The following is a 15,655-nucleotide window of genomic DNA, read 5'->3' as shown; positions in this document are numbered from 1 at the left end:
TCATTGCCCATCACCTCCATCATTGCCCATCACCTCCATCATTGCCTCCCTGTTTTGATTGGGTCACCGAGGAGGAAAACAAGACCAAGCCAAGTCACAGAAAACCAGAGAGGTTGGTAACTACGTGGATTGTAGACCCCTGATTCTATCCACACAACTAGCAGTAGCCGTGGAGCGTACCTACGACAATTCTAGACGCCTCATCACAGCCGGAGGACTAAATAAGCCTAAAGCAAGAAAAGGGGAAATCTAAAACTGCCCCAGAGCAGACCCCAAAGGAATAGACAGCCCCCACACATGTATTGATGGTAAGACAAGATGAAAACACAATCACAGGTAGGAAAATAGGCTGAGCAAATGATGGGGCCCACATTAGCTAGAAAGGACAGGAAAGGAAAGATACTGTCTGCAATCACGCCAAAAAACCCTGCAAAAATGTCCAACACTGATAGCAAAAAAAACCCCTGAAGTCACTAGACTTCTCCCACTATAATCAGCACTCAGGCATATTCTGAGAACAGAGCAAAAAGAGGCCAATCTAATAAGGGACAAAAAGCACACTGGCACATACTGGGACATAAGAATGGAAATTCAGCACAGCCCCAGCCGGCGCTGGCTGACCACACAAAAAACTGAATAGACCAAACCAAATGTGAACATTAGCAAAGACAACTTAGCTTGAGAATGCAGGAACTGAGCTGGAAACTAAGACCTCAGGAGGCAGGAAAAAAATCACCAGCATGGGAATAGGGAGTCGGCTGTCTTAAATCCAGTCTGAGACTCCAGATGTCCACTCCTCTTCCTCATTATCAGGTGGCAGGTCTCTGTTAATTAGATCAGCTTCACTACCTCCTGCCACCAGAGGGAGCCTGGAAAGAACTCACAACTCCTCTGGCAGCACAACCAGCTGCCTCACCTGAAACCAGAGGCAGACCAGAAAATGAGTTCACAACACCTCCACCTCCATCATTGCCTCCCCCCACCAATATCATGGTCCTTCCCCACCACCACACCTCCCCGCAGCACATCCCGTCAGCCTCTTCTTCACTGGCAGCTTTCTGTCTGAGACAGCGCGCTGGATGATGATGTCATCCAGCTGGGCTGTCTCAGACAGGAAGCACCGGGCAGGAAGCAGGTGAGGTGGAGGACGGCACTCTCATCTGCAGACTGCAGTGCACACACAGGCATGCTGTGCATAGCTCACCGCTTAGAAGCCAGCAGTAGCAGCAGTTGATGTGAAAGAGCTGCCACACGGCTGCACTGTTCACATCATTTGCATCGCTTACTCGCTGCTGCCGGCTATAGAATAGAGTGTGCACCACTCAGTGCACACTTCGTAGGGCAGGGACTAAATAAGGAGGCAGTCGCAGGAGGCAGGGCTCACCGGAGGATTCTCCAGTGTCCCGGTGCCTCAGTCTGACCCTGCTGTCATGGGTTCTGGAAAAACGGCTACCGGTAACCTTGGTGTTTTCCCTTCACCCATGACAGGACACCTGAAAGATTTTTGGAGAATGAAAACACCTTAGGGAGGGATCATCGCTTGCAGCAGCCTTCTTCGAAAGGTTAGGTCATCATGGTGAGGACCAGGTAGAGCATGGAATCAATGGTGCTATATATAATAAACTCCTCCTCCTCGGATGTGGTAATAGCCATCTTTTAAGACTGCCATGAAACCATAGAGTCAGTGAACACAGCTATAAAGCTTTTTTGAAGGAATTCACAATCCATCGGTTGAGCTTCCTCAGGTTGACGATAGTCCTTAGAGAACCATCTGGATTCTGTTTAAAAAAAAAAAAAAGGGGGGGAGGGGGAATAAAATCCCCTTCCTATCTCTTCCATCGGGACTTCGCACAGAACTTGTTTTTAAAACAGTCCCAAAACCTCCGCCTCCAGGGCCAGCTGTTCTCCTGGTGATTTCCTGTGGGGTGTTAATATAAATATCTGGTGGGGTGGATGGACGAAGTCCATCTTCAGACCATCCTCGATGACACTCAAGATCCAGCGACTGGGGGAGATGTTTACCTAGGCAGGAAGAAAGAGAGAGCCTCTGACCTGATGTCATTGGGGGGGCTTTTTTCAAGATGTAGAGGGCCCTGTGAGCATATATCCAGACCCCCTTCCTATCCTCCCTCTCCCAGAGGTCATCCCCTATTAAACTTCTTCCTCCAAAAAGAAGGCTTCCTAGCCTCTACCGGGAAACTTCTTGTCACCTACCCTCTCCAAGATGTCTTCCCGATTCTGTCCGAAGAGAAACTGTCCATCTCATGGGATGGAGCAGAGTCTATTTTTCAAAGGCAGGTCCGCTGGACACCCATTCAGCCAAAAGGCCTGTTTAACCGTGTTGGATAGGCTCGCCTACCTAGCCTTTAACCTCACAGAGTCTGCTGAGGAGTCTGTTAGAAAGGCCACTGCTCCCTGCAACAGTCATATTAACCAAGATTTCATGTCTTGAAACCTTACTCTTGAGTTGTTCCTGCAGCCAGACCATCAGAGATTGGACAGTGCATGTCCCAGCTATCACAGGCTTCAGACCCCCTGCAGCTGCCTCTCAGGTGTGCCTCAGGAACCCATCAGCTTTCCCATCTATCGGGTCTCTAAACATGCCGGAGTCTTCCAAGGGCAAGTTTGACTTTAGAGGACTTTGCTACTGCCCCATCAGAGATTTTATCCCAACCTTCTGTGTCCTTCTCCTCAAAGGGGTATTTCCTAGAAAATGAGAGCAGGCTATCAGACCTCTCCAGCTTCAATTCCTTATCTACAAGCACCTTTATCCTGAAATTAAATAGAAAAGGTATGTTTCCTCTTTTCCCTCCAAGCCCCCAAACATAAGGTCCTCTAGAGATTTAGGAGCCCTTTCCTCCTTTAGGCTCATTGTTGACCTGACTGCCCTGACCAGTCTATCCGTGTCCTAGGTCAGAAAGCAGGGTCGGCCGCCTACATCACTGTCCGAGGAGGATGGGGATTCCATATGATATACCCCACCAGAGTGCGAGGTCTCCGAATCCGTGACAAGCCCCCAAGCTCTTGCTTCCCTTTAACGCTGTCTTTAGAGAACCTTGCACCTCCGGCCTGATTATGGCCCTAAGGCACATGGAAAAGTCATGTGTCTTCCTGTATCATTTTTTGTATGCAGTCAGCGCAGAGATCTTTCTGCCACTGGACTGCCAGTGGGGTTTTACAAAGGGCACAGTCTTTATTCTTTCTCTTGGCGCTAGCCTTCCTAGGCCCCTAGTGGTTTAAGCATAAAATGACCCCCCCATTAACAAAAGGTGACATTCTCATAGATCACTCACCACCCTTTGTCAAATAAAGAGTACCAAATTCGGAGGCTGGTCAGGGGTATGTACAACATCCTTCATGGATACCGAGGAGTCCCGTGATCTCTGGTTGGGATGCCTACCACTCAAGCAGCTGTTCCTCTTAGTGCACCCAAGCTGGCGACCAGGTATAGACACTGGCGATTGCTCCTTCTGCTGTCTACTGTGATCCTCTGTGAGAATCCTACTGTGAGAATATATATCCTGTGATATATATTTAGCTCTGGCTGGGATAGCACGCGTGCGGGCTTACGCGTGCAACAGATTAAGTGCAACAGGATAAAGTGTTTTGCAGTTAGACAATGCATTGAAGCTGATGTTCCTCTCTTCTCTTCTTCACACAGGTATTTCATTCCATCATCCATGTGTGCTGTCTGACAAGTGTGAACTGCATCATATAGTGCCAGATATTTTTATGGTATTTCATTCCATCATCCATGTGTGCTGTCTGACAAGTGTGAACTGCATCATATAGTGCCAGATATTTTTATGGTATTTCATTCCATCATCCATGTGTGCTGTCTGACAAGTGTGAACTGCATCATATAGTGCCAGATATTTTTATGGTATTTCATTCCATCACTCCTGTGGTGGGTCTTTATTTTTTATCTATTTGGTTTCTGCTTTGAAGTGTAGAAAGGTGTTTTTTTTTTTTTTCCCTTTCTCAGTTTGATGGCCTTGTCCAGCGTTAGTTATTTACCCTGCATAGTAATGCCTGCTCTGGCCTTGTGCTAATTGGTTAATTACTGATTGTGGCCTTTTGGTGGCTGAAGCTAGCAGACATTTCATTTCATATATATTTAGCTCTGGCTGGGATAGCACGCGTGCGGGCTTACGCGTGCAACAGATTAAGTGCAACAGGATAAAGTGTTTTGCAGTTAGACAATGCAGTTGGGCAGGAGACGGGTAAGGTGCATAAGTTTTTCATGCACGCTTGCTTCTTGGTCAGTTGTACTAAATATGCATTGATCATATCAACCTGCTGCTTATTTGTCTTCACTTCTGCTTTTTAACAACTCGCCTGCCCTTTTACACATTCTGTGCACTCTCTGCATATCCACCCCTCCCTTTTCCCCTCTCCCATGTTTAACTCTGAGGCTCTATTGACATTTCTTACCCACACCAAACCATCCAAAACCTCCATGCAGCACTCAAAACGTTCATACAAATCATCCCACCACCTGCTTTTTCTGTTTTTTCTCCTTTTAATAGTTGCAGGTGACATCTCCCCCAACCCTGGGCCTCCCTCCACCAGCATACATTACTCTCCTCCAGCTGCATATAGAAACCCTGCTAATCTTATTAACATTCAGTGCATGCCTTCTCCTCTCACTTTCCAATGTGCTCTCTGGAATGCACGGTCTGTGTGTAACAAACTGACTTACATTCACGATCTTTTTCTCTCTAATTCCCTTAACCTTCTGGCTATTACAGAAACCTGGATCCAGCATTCAGACACCACCGCTGCTGCCGCTCTCTCGTTTGGTGGGCTGAAATTTTCACATACCCCCAGACCTGAGAACAGACAGGGTGGAGGTGTTGGTTTGCTCCTTTCATCACAATGTGCTTTCCAGGTCATCCCCCCGGTTCCATCACTTACATTTCCTTCCTTTGAAGTCCACGCCGTCAGACTCTTTAAGCCCTTCTCCTTACGAGTGGCGGTCGTTTATCGCCCTCCAGGCTCCTCCGGCCAGTTTCTAGACCACTTCACCACCTGGCTTACTCACTTTCTGTCCTGTGACATCCCCACCCTCATCATGGGAGACTTTAACATCCCCATCAATGATCCGCTCTCCCAGTCTGCCTCTCATCTTCTTTCTCTAACTTCTTCATTCGGCCTCTCACAGTTTACTAATTCTCCTACACATGAGGACGGGAATACTCTGGACCTGGTTTTCTCCCGTCCCGGCTCGCTGCACAACTTTACTAATTCACCTCTCCCGCTCTCGGACCACAACCTTCTTTCCTTCTCTGTCAAGAATTGTCTCCTCACCCGGGACACCCCCACTTACCACACTTATCGGAATACACGTACCATTAATACCCAACAGCTTAGGGACAATCTCCACACATCTTTAGCCCCCATCTCCACCCTCTCCTGTCCAGACATAGCATTGTCACACTTCAATAATACACTGAAGAATGCCCTAGATGAAGCAGCACCTTCTATACGCAGAAAGACCCGACACAGACAAAAGCAGCCCTGGCACACAACACAAACACGCTCTCTTCAGCGCTGCTCGAGGTGTGCAGAGCGGCAGTGGAGAAAATCTCTCTTAGCAGAAGACTTCATCCACTATAAGTTCATGCTCAAAACCTATAACTCTGCCCTTCATCTGGCCAAACAATCCTACTTCACCACCCTCATCACCTCACTATCCAACAACCCAAGACGACTTTTTGAAACCTTAAACTCCCTCCTGAAACCTAAAGTACAGGCCCCCATCACCAACCTCAGCGGTGAGGATCTGGCCACTTATTTCCTAGAAAAAATCAACCACATCCATCAGGATATCTCAGCCCTATCTCCTCAGTGCCTGGATCCCCTTCCCTGCCGCACCTCAAGCTCACTAGACATCTTTGAGCCTGTTTCAGAAGAAGAAGTTTCCAAGCTCCTCGCTTCTGCTCGGCCTACAACCTGCAACAGTGACCCTATTCCTTCACAGCTCCTGCAGTCTCTCTCACCAGTGGTCACCACTCACCTGACTAAAATATTTAACCTCTCTCTTTCTTCAGGTATATTTCCCTCCTCATTTAAACATGCCATCATAACCCCTTTACTTAAAAAGCCATCCCTGGACCAGAACTGCACTGCTAACTACAGACCTGTCTCTAACCTTCCCTTCATCTCTAAACTCCTGGAACGCCTGGTCCACTCCCGTCTAATCAGCTATCTCTCGGATAACTCTCTTCTCGACCCCTTACAATCTGGTTTCCGCTCTTTACACTCTACTGAAACTGCCCTCACTAAAGTCTCTAATGATTTAATAACAGCTAAATCGAAAGGTCATTGCTCCCTGCTGATTCTCCTGGATCTCTCTGCCGCATTTGACACTGTGGATCACCAGCTCCTCCTCACTATGCTCCGCTCTATAGGCCTCAAGGACACAGCCCTCTCCTGGTTCTCCTCCTACCTCTCTGACCGCTCCTTCACTGTATCTTTTTCCGGCTCCTCTTCCTCTTCTCGTCCCCTTACTATCGGGGTCCCGCAGGGCTCAGTCCTAGGCCCCCTCCTCTTCTCTTTATACACTGCCCCTATTGGACAAACAATCAGCAGATTTGGGTTCCAGTATCATCTCTATGCTGATGACACCCAATTATACACTTCTTCCCCTGACATCACCCCTACCCTAATTCAAAATACCAAGGATTGTCTGTCTGCTGTCTCTAGCATCATGTCCTCCCTCTATCTGAAACTAAATCTCTCTAAAACTGAACTTCTTGTGTTTCTCCCCTCTACTAACCTCACTCTACCTAACATCGAAATAACCCTGGAGGGTTCAACCATAACTCCCAAGCAGCATGCCCGCTGTCTTGGGGTCATATTCGACACTGAACTTTCCTTTACTCCGTACATCCGATCACTCAGTCGCTCTTGTCACCTGCATCTTAAAAACATCTCCAGAATCCGACCTTTTCTCACCTTTGAAACTGCTAAGACTCTTACTGTCGCTCTTATTCATTCTCGTCTGGACTACTGCAACTCTCTTCTGATCGGTCTCCCTCTTACCAAACTTTCTCCTCTCCAATCCATCTTGAATGCGGCAGCCAGGGTCATATTTCTGTCCAGCCGCTTCACCGATGCCTCCATCTTGTGCCAGTCATTACACTGGCTACCTATTCGCTACAGGGTCCAGTATAAACTCATCTCTCTCACCCACAAAGCTCTCCACTGTTCTGCACCGCCTTATATCTCCTCTCTCATCTCTGTCTATCGCCCTACACGTGCCCTCCGTTCTACAAATGACCTAAGACTAACATCCCCCGTAATCCGAACCTCGCACCTCCGTCTCCAAGACTTCTCTCGTGCTGCTCCAGCTCTCTGGAATGCACTTCCCCAGACGATCAGACTGATACCTAGCCCTGACCTATTCAAGCGCGCTTTGAAAACCCATCTCTTCAAAGAAGCCTATCACATCAACTACTCAGCAAGCTAACTTTGCCCTGTTCCCTCCTTCCAAATATTATTCTGAATCTGCACCCTACTATTCATCTGTCTCCACACCCTTCATGCACATGATAACTGCACTTGATACTTGTCTATTGCGCTTAAACACACGGGCTGATGACCGGATCATGCAGCTTTATATGAAAATCCCTATTATAATTGCCAGACCTGAATTAACAAGCATTTCTCACCTACTGTGTCCCCCCATTTCCTTGTAGATTGTAAGCTTGCGAGCAGGGACCTCACTCCTAATGTCATTGTTTGAATTGTCTTAACTTGTATTGAATTTATTGTCTGTACATGTCCCCGCTTAATTGTAAAGTGCTGCGGAATATGTTGGCGCTATATAAATAAAAATTATTATTATTATTATTATCCTCCATAATGGGGAGCTTCGGACACAAGCACTTCTTCTGTGGTCATCCCTCCTTATAAGCATGATCTACTGCGCTTCCCGCCTCCTTTGGTGCCCAATCGATGCCCCTCCCCCTGCGCTAAGCATCCACACATCCCGGCCGGCTTTCTTCGCTCTGGGTGCCGCCATCTTGACCTCAGCGCACACCAACCGACGTCACGCAGTCATGCCTATTCCCAGTGTGCCTTGCATGCAACGTCATCGGTGTGCGTCCTCAGAAGCCTCGCTCACTATGGAGCGGTGATCAGAAGGCAGAGGAGGGAAAGCAGCGTGGCGCCTGCTGCAGAAGAGCTGCCTGGCCCCTGACTGTGCCACTCCATGCCTGTTGAGGCCCCCCAGACAGTGCCTCCAGCACCCGAAATATGGCATACAGGCGCCATGCCTGTTCCAGTGCCAGGTTGGGAGTGGGTAAGTATGACATAAGATAAAGAATCTTTCAACCTGAGGGTTCCCATCAGGACAGGAAACCCAACTGAAGCAGGGGGTGAGGTACCACCCTTTTATTTCAGTAGGTTTCCTGTCCTGGCTGGGCGGATCCCTCTCTCACATGGGCGGTCATGGGTGAAGGGAAAAATTAAGATCTTTGCTCCTATGTGCATTTGCAAACATTAATCTGGCTTTTTAATGTTTCTTTTGGAGTAATGGATTCTTCCTGGCAGAGAGGGCTTTTGGCCCATGTTGATACAGTACTCGTTTCATTGTGAATATTGACACAATCTTAGCTTCCACCATCATCTTCACAAGGTCTTTTGCTTTTGTCCTTAGGTTGATATGCACATGTCGGACCAAAGCATGCTCATCTCTGGGACATAGAATCCATCTCCTTCCTGAGCGGTATGATGTGTCCTTATAGGCTATGGTCAGTTAACTGGGTAAACAATTGCCAAGTTTATTCTTAGATGATCATTTAATGGGAAAGATGAACATAACCTTTTTAATGAAATATTTGGAAGAGTATACTTGAACATAAGTGGTAGATTGAATTTGTTTGCAATAGCATTACAGGTTGGACAAGGTGGAATGAACTGAGAAGTGACCTGGTCTGATGACGAGTCATGTTTTCTTTTATCATGTGAACAGCTGGGGTATATGCAGGAGGTTCTGATCCATATACTCACTTAGAGGAATACTCTCGTTTATGGAGGACGTTGTGCTCGGTCAGGTAAAACTTCACAATGATGACCACAGTCAGGTAACAAGCAGCCAATGTTCCAAGAATACTGCAGGATGAAGGACAGAAAATATCAGTCAAGAATTATTCCCATAAAAGTCAAATTGTGCTACTTACAATAAATTTTGCTGATCTTTTAGGAACTCTTGATTTCAAGCTTCTAGCATAATTCTTGCCATAGGAAATCTACATAGATTAACCAGAACATTACAACCACCTAACATTGTGTTATCTAACAGCTCAGAGACATTGAGGCCTGAACTGCACAAGATCTCTGAAGGTGGATGCTTGCATCTCACACCAAGACATTGAAGAATTCCACTTTCAGCAGAGTCATCAGCACTAAGCCAAAAAACTAACAGGCAGTTAATTGTCAACTATCTACCTATTCGGACCACTGAATCTGCCAGTTTAAAGCAGTCACAGACTGCTTCTGCCATCGATTCTGCAGCTGTCATGTCGACAGAGCAGTCTCTTTTCTTCCAATCTGCTCTGGTAATGGAGCAGAACTGTCTATGTCATGGTGATTGCCAGCCAGCTCCCCACTGTCCAACTGTGGGAAGCTGGCTGTCAGCCAGCATGATGCCAGATATTCTGCCCTGTCACCAGAGTAGCCCAGAAGAAGAGGTTCTTTGTTGACATGGAGCAGCTGAATAACTAGCAGGAGTGTTCCATGACTGCTTTTTGCTGTAGCAACTACTCGCCTGTCAGTCCTTAAGGCCATAGTAAAAAAGACATAGTTAGTTACTTACTGGTAACTGGATTTCTCCGAGCCCATGACCGCATCATGGAGAGAGGGGGATCCACCCTTCAAGGACAGAAAACCAACTGATGCGAGGGAGAGGTACCGGCTTTTTATCTGTAGTATTCCTGTCCTTGAAGGGCAGATCCCATCTTTCTATGTTGCTGTCATGGGGGAAGGAGACAAAAAAAAAAAAAAAACAAAAAAAAAAAAAAGTCAAGGAAAGCCCTTTCAACTTTTTACATGGGACATACAGCAGTCATTCATCACTGGGACATGAATATTTACAGGAGAAACAATTAATAGGCAGGATTGCAAACAGTGCAGAAATTCCCATCTGTACGGATAATCTGCAGGTAAAGTGTTTTTAATCATGTCTAGCTGACTTATTTGAGGCCTACTTAATGCTGCCATCTTCCATTGCTATTTAAACCAACTCTGATGCTCACTTAGGCTCTTTCAGACAGATAAGGGTAAGCATGGGGACAGTGATCAGCTGTTGGAACAGAAGGCTAGCCTTGCTCCACAATTGCATTCATGAGACTTAGGTACTCTGGCCACTTTTGAAAGGACTTGCAGAGCTGCAGCAGCTAAAATGGAGAATTTATCATAAATAGAAATGTAGGATTATGTTGAAAACAGAGTTAGTACAAACTCTGGCATAGTCAGCTCCGACTGGACAGTACCTCTCAATTGTGAATTTATAATATTTCCAGGAGAAATAGTAAAAAGGTACAGTCTGTAGAGTGTAAAAAAAAAAAAAAAAAAAAGTCTTAGTTACTCACCGGTTAACAGTATTTTTCGGAGTCCATGACAGCACCACCTGAGAGAGGGGATGCGCCCTTCAGGAACAGGAACAACCTAGAGATACATAAGGGCGACTCCTCTCCCATGCATCAGTTGGATTACAGAGCCCAAGAGGACCACCAAGGTTAATGACATGATTTATTTACAACACTATTACTACTTGATTATTAACCACCAGTATACCTAAGAGGAAGAAGTGCACACCCAACTCTAAATAAAAGGGAGGGAATCTACAGGTGCTGTCATGGACTCCTAAAAATACCGTTAACTGGTGAGTAACTAAGACTTTATTCGATCGTCCATGACAGCACCACCTGAGAGAACTACAGAGAGTAATAATTACTTAAGGAGGGACTACAGCCTGCAGGACCCTTACACCAAAGGAGAGGTCTGAGGAAGCACCCAAGTCTAGACTATAATGGTTGTGAAAGGTGCTTGGAGAGGACCAAGTAGCTGCCTTACCTATCTGCTTGATTGAGACTCTTGATCTCTCCGCCCACGAGGTTGCCATGGCTCTGGTGGAATGCGCCCTCTACTTGCCAGGAGCTGACCTGCCCTTCGAGGTGTATGCTAATGAAATGGCTTCCCTAATCCACTTAGCTAGCCAGCTTTTTGATGCCCTAAGGCCTTTCCTAGTGCCCTGATAGGAGACAAACAGGGCACTCTTTTCTCCAGGGCTCCGTAACCTCCAGGTATTCCAGGAGGCATCTCCTAACATCCAGGGTACGTAATTTCCTTTCCTTCTCGTAGTTGGATTAGGGACAAAAGATGACAGGACTATTTCCTGTGTCCTATGGAACCTGGAGGCTACCTTCGGTATGTATGCTGGGTCAGGTCTCAGTATTACCCTATCATCCTTTGAGTATAAGGGGAAAGCCTAGATAATGCCTGGATGTCGCTTACTCGGCGAGCTGATATCAGTGCTGCCAGGAAAGCTACCTTGAGGGACAGGGTCTTTATGGAGGCTGCTGCCATAGGCTCAAATGGAGCTTCTGTCATGGCGGTGAGAAGTAGGTTCAAATCCCAGGCCATGAACCTCTCTTTCCACACTGCCCTAGATCTATCTGCCGCTTTAATGAACCTGTTGACCCAGTAATGACCGGCGATGCTGCAGTTAAAGAGGGCCCCTAAGGCAGATTCCTGTACCTTAAGGGTACTAATGGAAAGCCCCATGTCCAGGCCTTTTTGGAGGAATTCTAGAATCTGATTAATCGGGGCTGCTTGACCAGCCACCACGCATGAGTCCTGAAGGAATCTTTTCCAGATTCTGACATAAATCTGGGTTGTAGTAGTTTTCCTGCTTTTGAGTAGGGTATTAATTAGGCCTGGAGAGAAACCTCTAACTTTTAGTAGTAAAAACACAAAAATTGAGCTTGGTTTGAGTTGGTACACATGCAGCATATAAGTGCCTGTTCACATGGCCAAAAAAGCATACAGAACCTATAAAAAACAAAATGAAAACAACCCTGCTATAATTAAATAAGTAAGAAGCAAAAGTGCATTTAAATCATACAGAGTTCTTAGTAATACTGTATTTGATCAAACATAGCATAAAAGCCGTCCCACCATCGTCAAGGTCCTACACACTGTCTTCATTTTGCCTTTTGTAGGTTTTGTAACTTTTAGTAGTGTCCATTCAAAATCCATGCCATCAGATGTAGGCCAGCCACCTGAGGATGTAAATTGGGCCCTGGGATAGGAGATCCGGGACCTCTGGCAGGACCCACGGATCAGACACCGACATCATCCTGTGGCATGAGTACGATGTCCTCCTGGGCCAGAATGGAGCGATCACTATGACCCTTGCCTTGTCTTTTTTGACATTCCTCAGCACGAGGGGTAGCAGAGACAGGGGAGGGAAGGCATATGCTAGTTTGAAGTTCCATTTTATCAGCCGAGAGTCTACAGTCAGAGGGCCCTCCTAGGGATTAAGTGAGCAAAATTGCATCACTTTTCTGTTTTCTCTGGTGGCGAAGAGATTCACCTCTGGTTGCCCCCACTTTTGCACAATCACGTCGAAGATAGTGGGTTTTAGGGACCATTTCCCCTGCCTCAGGAGATTGCAACTTAGGTAGTCTGCTGCAATGTTTTCTCTCCCTTTTATTTGCAGAGCTGTTAAGGACAGAAAATGTTGCTCTGCCAGCTGGAGCAGACGATCTGCTACGTTCCTCAGGGGTTTGGAACGAGTCCCTCCCTGGTGGTTGATATAAGCCACAGTGACCTGATTGTCAGAGTACTTGTACATGATGACCCTGTAGATATACTAGGAGCTTTTTAAGCACCTGCTCCACTGCTGTTAACTTTCAGGTTAGAGGACATTTCTACCTGATGATACTCCCATAGGCCCTGGACTAAAATCTCCCCCATATGTTCCCCCCAACCAGAGGGACTTGCTTCCGTGGTGACTATGCAGGTTACCTCATATTCCCATGGAACCCCCCTAGATAAGATTATTTTCATCACACCACCAATTCAGGGATTCTATAGTGTCTCGTGATAAAGTAAGCTGACCTTCTAGGCAACCCCCAAGGATTTTCTGACATGTTAAATGTCACCCTGCAATTTCCTTGTATGGAACTGGGCCCACTGGACCACTGGGATGCAGGATGAAAGGGAGCCCAACAGGGACATGGCCTTCCTGTGGGCCATGGTGGGGTTATTGGAGGCGCTCAAGACCTGTTGTAGGCAAACTACCTTTTCTGGGGGCAGACGGCATTCCTGGATTTGGGAATCTAGGATTAGGCCCAAGAATTGCTGGACTCTCCTGGGCTGAAGACGAGATTTTTTGACATTTAGCAGCCACCCCAGCCATTCCAAGGCAGACATTGCTTCGCGTAATTGCTTCTGACAATGATCCGCTGTCTTGCCTACAATGAGGCAGTCATCTGGTAGGGGAACCACTAGGATATCGGATTCACGCAGATGAGCCGTGACCTCTGAATTAACCTTGGTAAAAACCCAGGGGGTGACTGCAATACCAAAGGGAAGGGCACCATATTGGAAGTGCTGAACTGCCACCCTCAGGAAACACTGACGAGCCATGTAATTGGGAATATGGTAGTAGGAGTCTCTTAAATCTAACACCACCATAAAGCAGTTTTTAGACAACAATTTTATTGTGGAGTTGATGGTTTCCATTTTAAGCGGATGAGTAATGAGAAAATTATTAAGGGCTTTCAAGTTAATAGTCCTAAAGGACCCGTCCGGTTTACGGACCAGAAACAGAGGGGAGTAGAAACCTCCGCCCCTTTCTGCCTCCGGTACTGGCGTCAGAACCTTTTGCTACGTAGGTCCCGAATTTCTTTTTCCAGAGCAGTCTGCTCTGATGGAGAAGATCTGAGAGGAGTGATCATGAACCTGTTTGGGGGAACCCAGGAAAACTCTAATCGAAGCCCAGTGGCTATTAAATCCAAGATCCAGTTGCTACTGGAAATTAGGGACCAGGCCGGGTAGAAGGCAGATAGTCATTCGGCCGGTTTCTTGGCCTCCCGTGACACTCCCTCCTGGTGCCCCCCTGCTCCAAACAAAGCCTGTATCTCACCTTCTGTCATCCCATCTGCCACGATTTCTGGACGACCTTCTACGAGGATAACGTCTCCTGGTGAAGGGACGTCTGTAAGAAAGGGTTGGTAGAGAAGGAAATTTCTTCTTATGATCTCCTGCTTTTTCTAACAGCTCGTCTAAAACTGGCCCAAACAAATATTCCCCCTCGCACGGGATGGAGCAGAGACGAGACCTTGCCTGGATGTCTCCCGGCCAACATTTTAACCATAGAGCCCTTCTTGCAGCATTGGATAGGCCCGCAGCTCTGGCCGCCATCCTTGCAGAGTCTGCCGAAGCATCGGCTAGAAAGGCTGCCGCATTCTGAATTATTGCCAAGGACCTTGAAATGGACTCTCTAGAGGCACCATCTTCAAGTTGGGACTCCAGCTGATCCAGCCAGACCATCATGGATCTGGCCGTGCAGGTAGCCTCAACAGCTGGTCTCAAAGCGCCAGCCGACATCTCCCATGTCACTTTCAAAAAGGAGTCCGCCTTCTTATCCAGCGAATCCTTTAGAGAGGCCATGTCAATGTCTCGTGGACCCGTCCTGTGACGCGACCAGCAGGCCGGTAACAAGACGCGGCACGTGATACTGTCCTGTGTGACACGGCTCACAGGCCGGTAGCTAAAATGACAAGGCAAGGGGTAGGGAAACAGTTACAACGGTGGGCCCTGCGATAGGGAAAGGGGACGTGGAGACATCCTGCACTTCCCTGAGTCTGTGTTCCTAACGTTCCCTATGCCGGTTCCGCACCGGGCGCCAATCAGGAACCTGTCACCCTAGCACACTCTACACCTATCCCTTGCTAGGGAGCTGGGTGGCACAAGCACTGGCCCCACCGCTGTACTAATACACACGAAGGGAACACACAAACAGGGAAACACAACTCAGCTTTACTTTGCTGCACTTGCTCCTGGCAACAGAGTTCACCACCAGCATGCAGCTCTCCTCCTGAAATGCTGCCACCAAGCTCTGTCAGAGCTACAAGGAAATCCCCTATGATTCCTTCCACACCAGGGCTAAGACAGTGCTGCAAAGTATGCTCTCCAGCTCCTTCCTCCACCAAGGATGGTTGAAATGAACACTATCACCAACCCTGATTGCAACACCTGCGACTCTTTTATAGCAGAGCCAGCAATCACACCTGCATTATAATCATGTGCACTTAACTTAAGTAACTAGAGTGCAGTGACGCTCACCACCACCGGGGGCAAACTTAGAACAAACAGCACCACAGTGCAATAATCCTAATGGCCACCGGGGGCAAAAGCACAGCTTAAGGAAAAAAAAAAAAAAAAAAAAAAAGGTTACCTGTGCTTTTTATCTGTCATGATCCAGCATGGATCATGACAGTCATCAAAAGGGATGGAGGATTTTTTGGAAGCCTTAGCTACGGCAAGCTTCGGCGCTCTGTCCACCAAGGGGTCATCGAAAGGGTATCTCCTTTTAAAGGCCGGTGGTATGGAGCCCCTTTTTTCCAGCTTCTTCCAT

At 47.3% G+C, this 15,655-nt stretch overlaps 1 protein-coding gene across 1 annotated transcript in view; it reads right to left on the bottom strand.

The window, feature by feature from the left end:
- Positions 1 to 15,655, bottom strand: part of SLC38A8 (solute carrier family 38 member 8) — a 110,271-nt gene that overhangs the window by 30,745 nt on the left and 63,871 nt on the right. The window contains exon 4 of the mRNA XM_073576267.1: positions 9,019 to 9,120. Coding sequence (XP_073432368.1) covers positions 9,019 to 9,120 — 102 coding nt within the window. The remainder of the gene's footprint in view (positions 1 to 9,018; positions 9,121 to 15,655) is intronic.

This window comes from Dendrobates tinctorius, unplaced genomic scaffold (genome assembly GCF_039654945.1).
Source record: "Dendrobates tinctorius isolate UK_male_01 unplaced genomic scaffold, ASM3965494v1 ptg000048l, whole genome shotgun sequence".
NCBI lineage: Eukaryota > Metazoa > Chordata > Amphibia > Anura > Dendrobatidae > Dendrobates > Dendrobates tinctorius.
The sequence above is the reverse complement of the archived record's forward strand: the minus strand, read 5'-3'. Positions and strand labels throughout refer to the sequence as shown.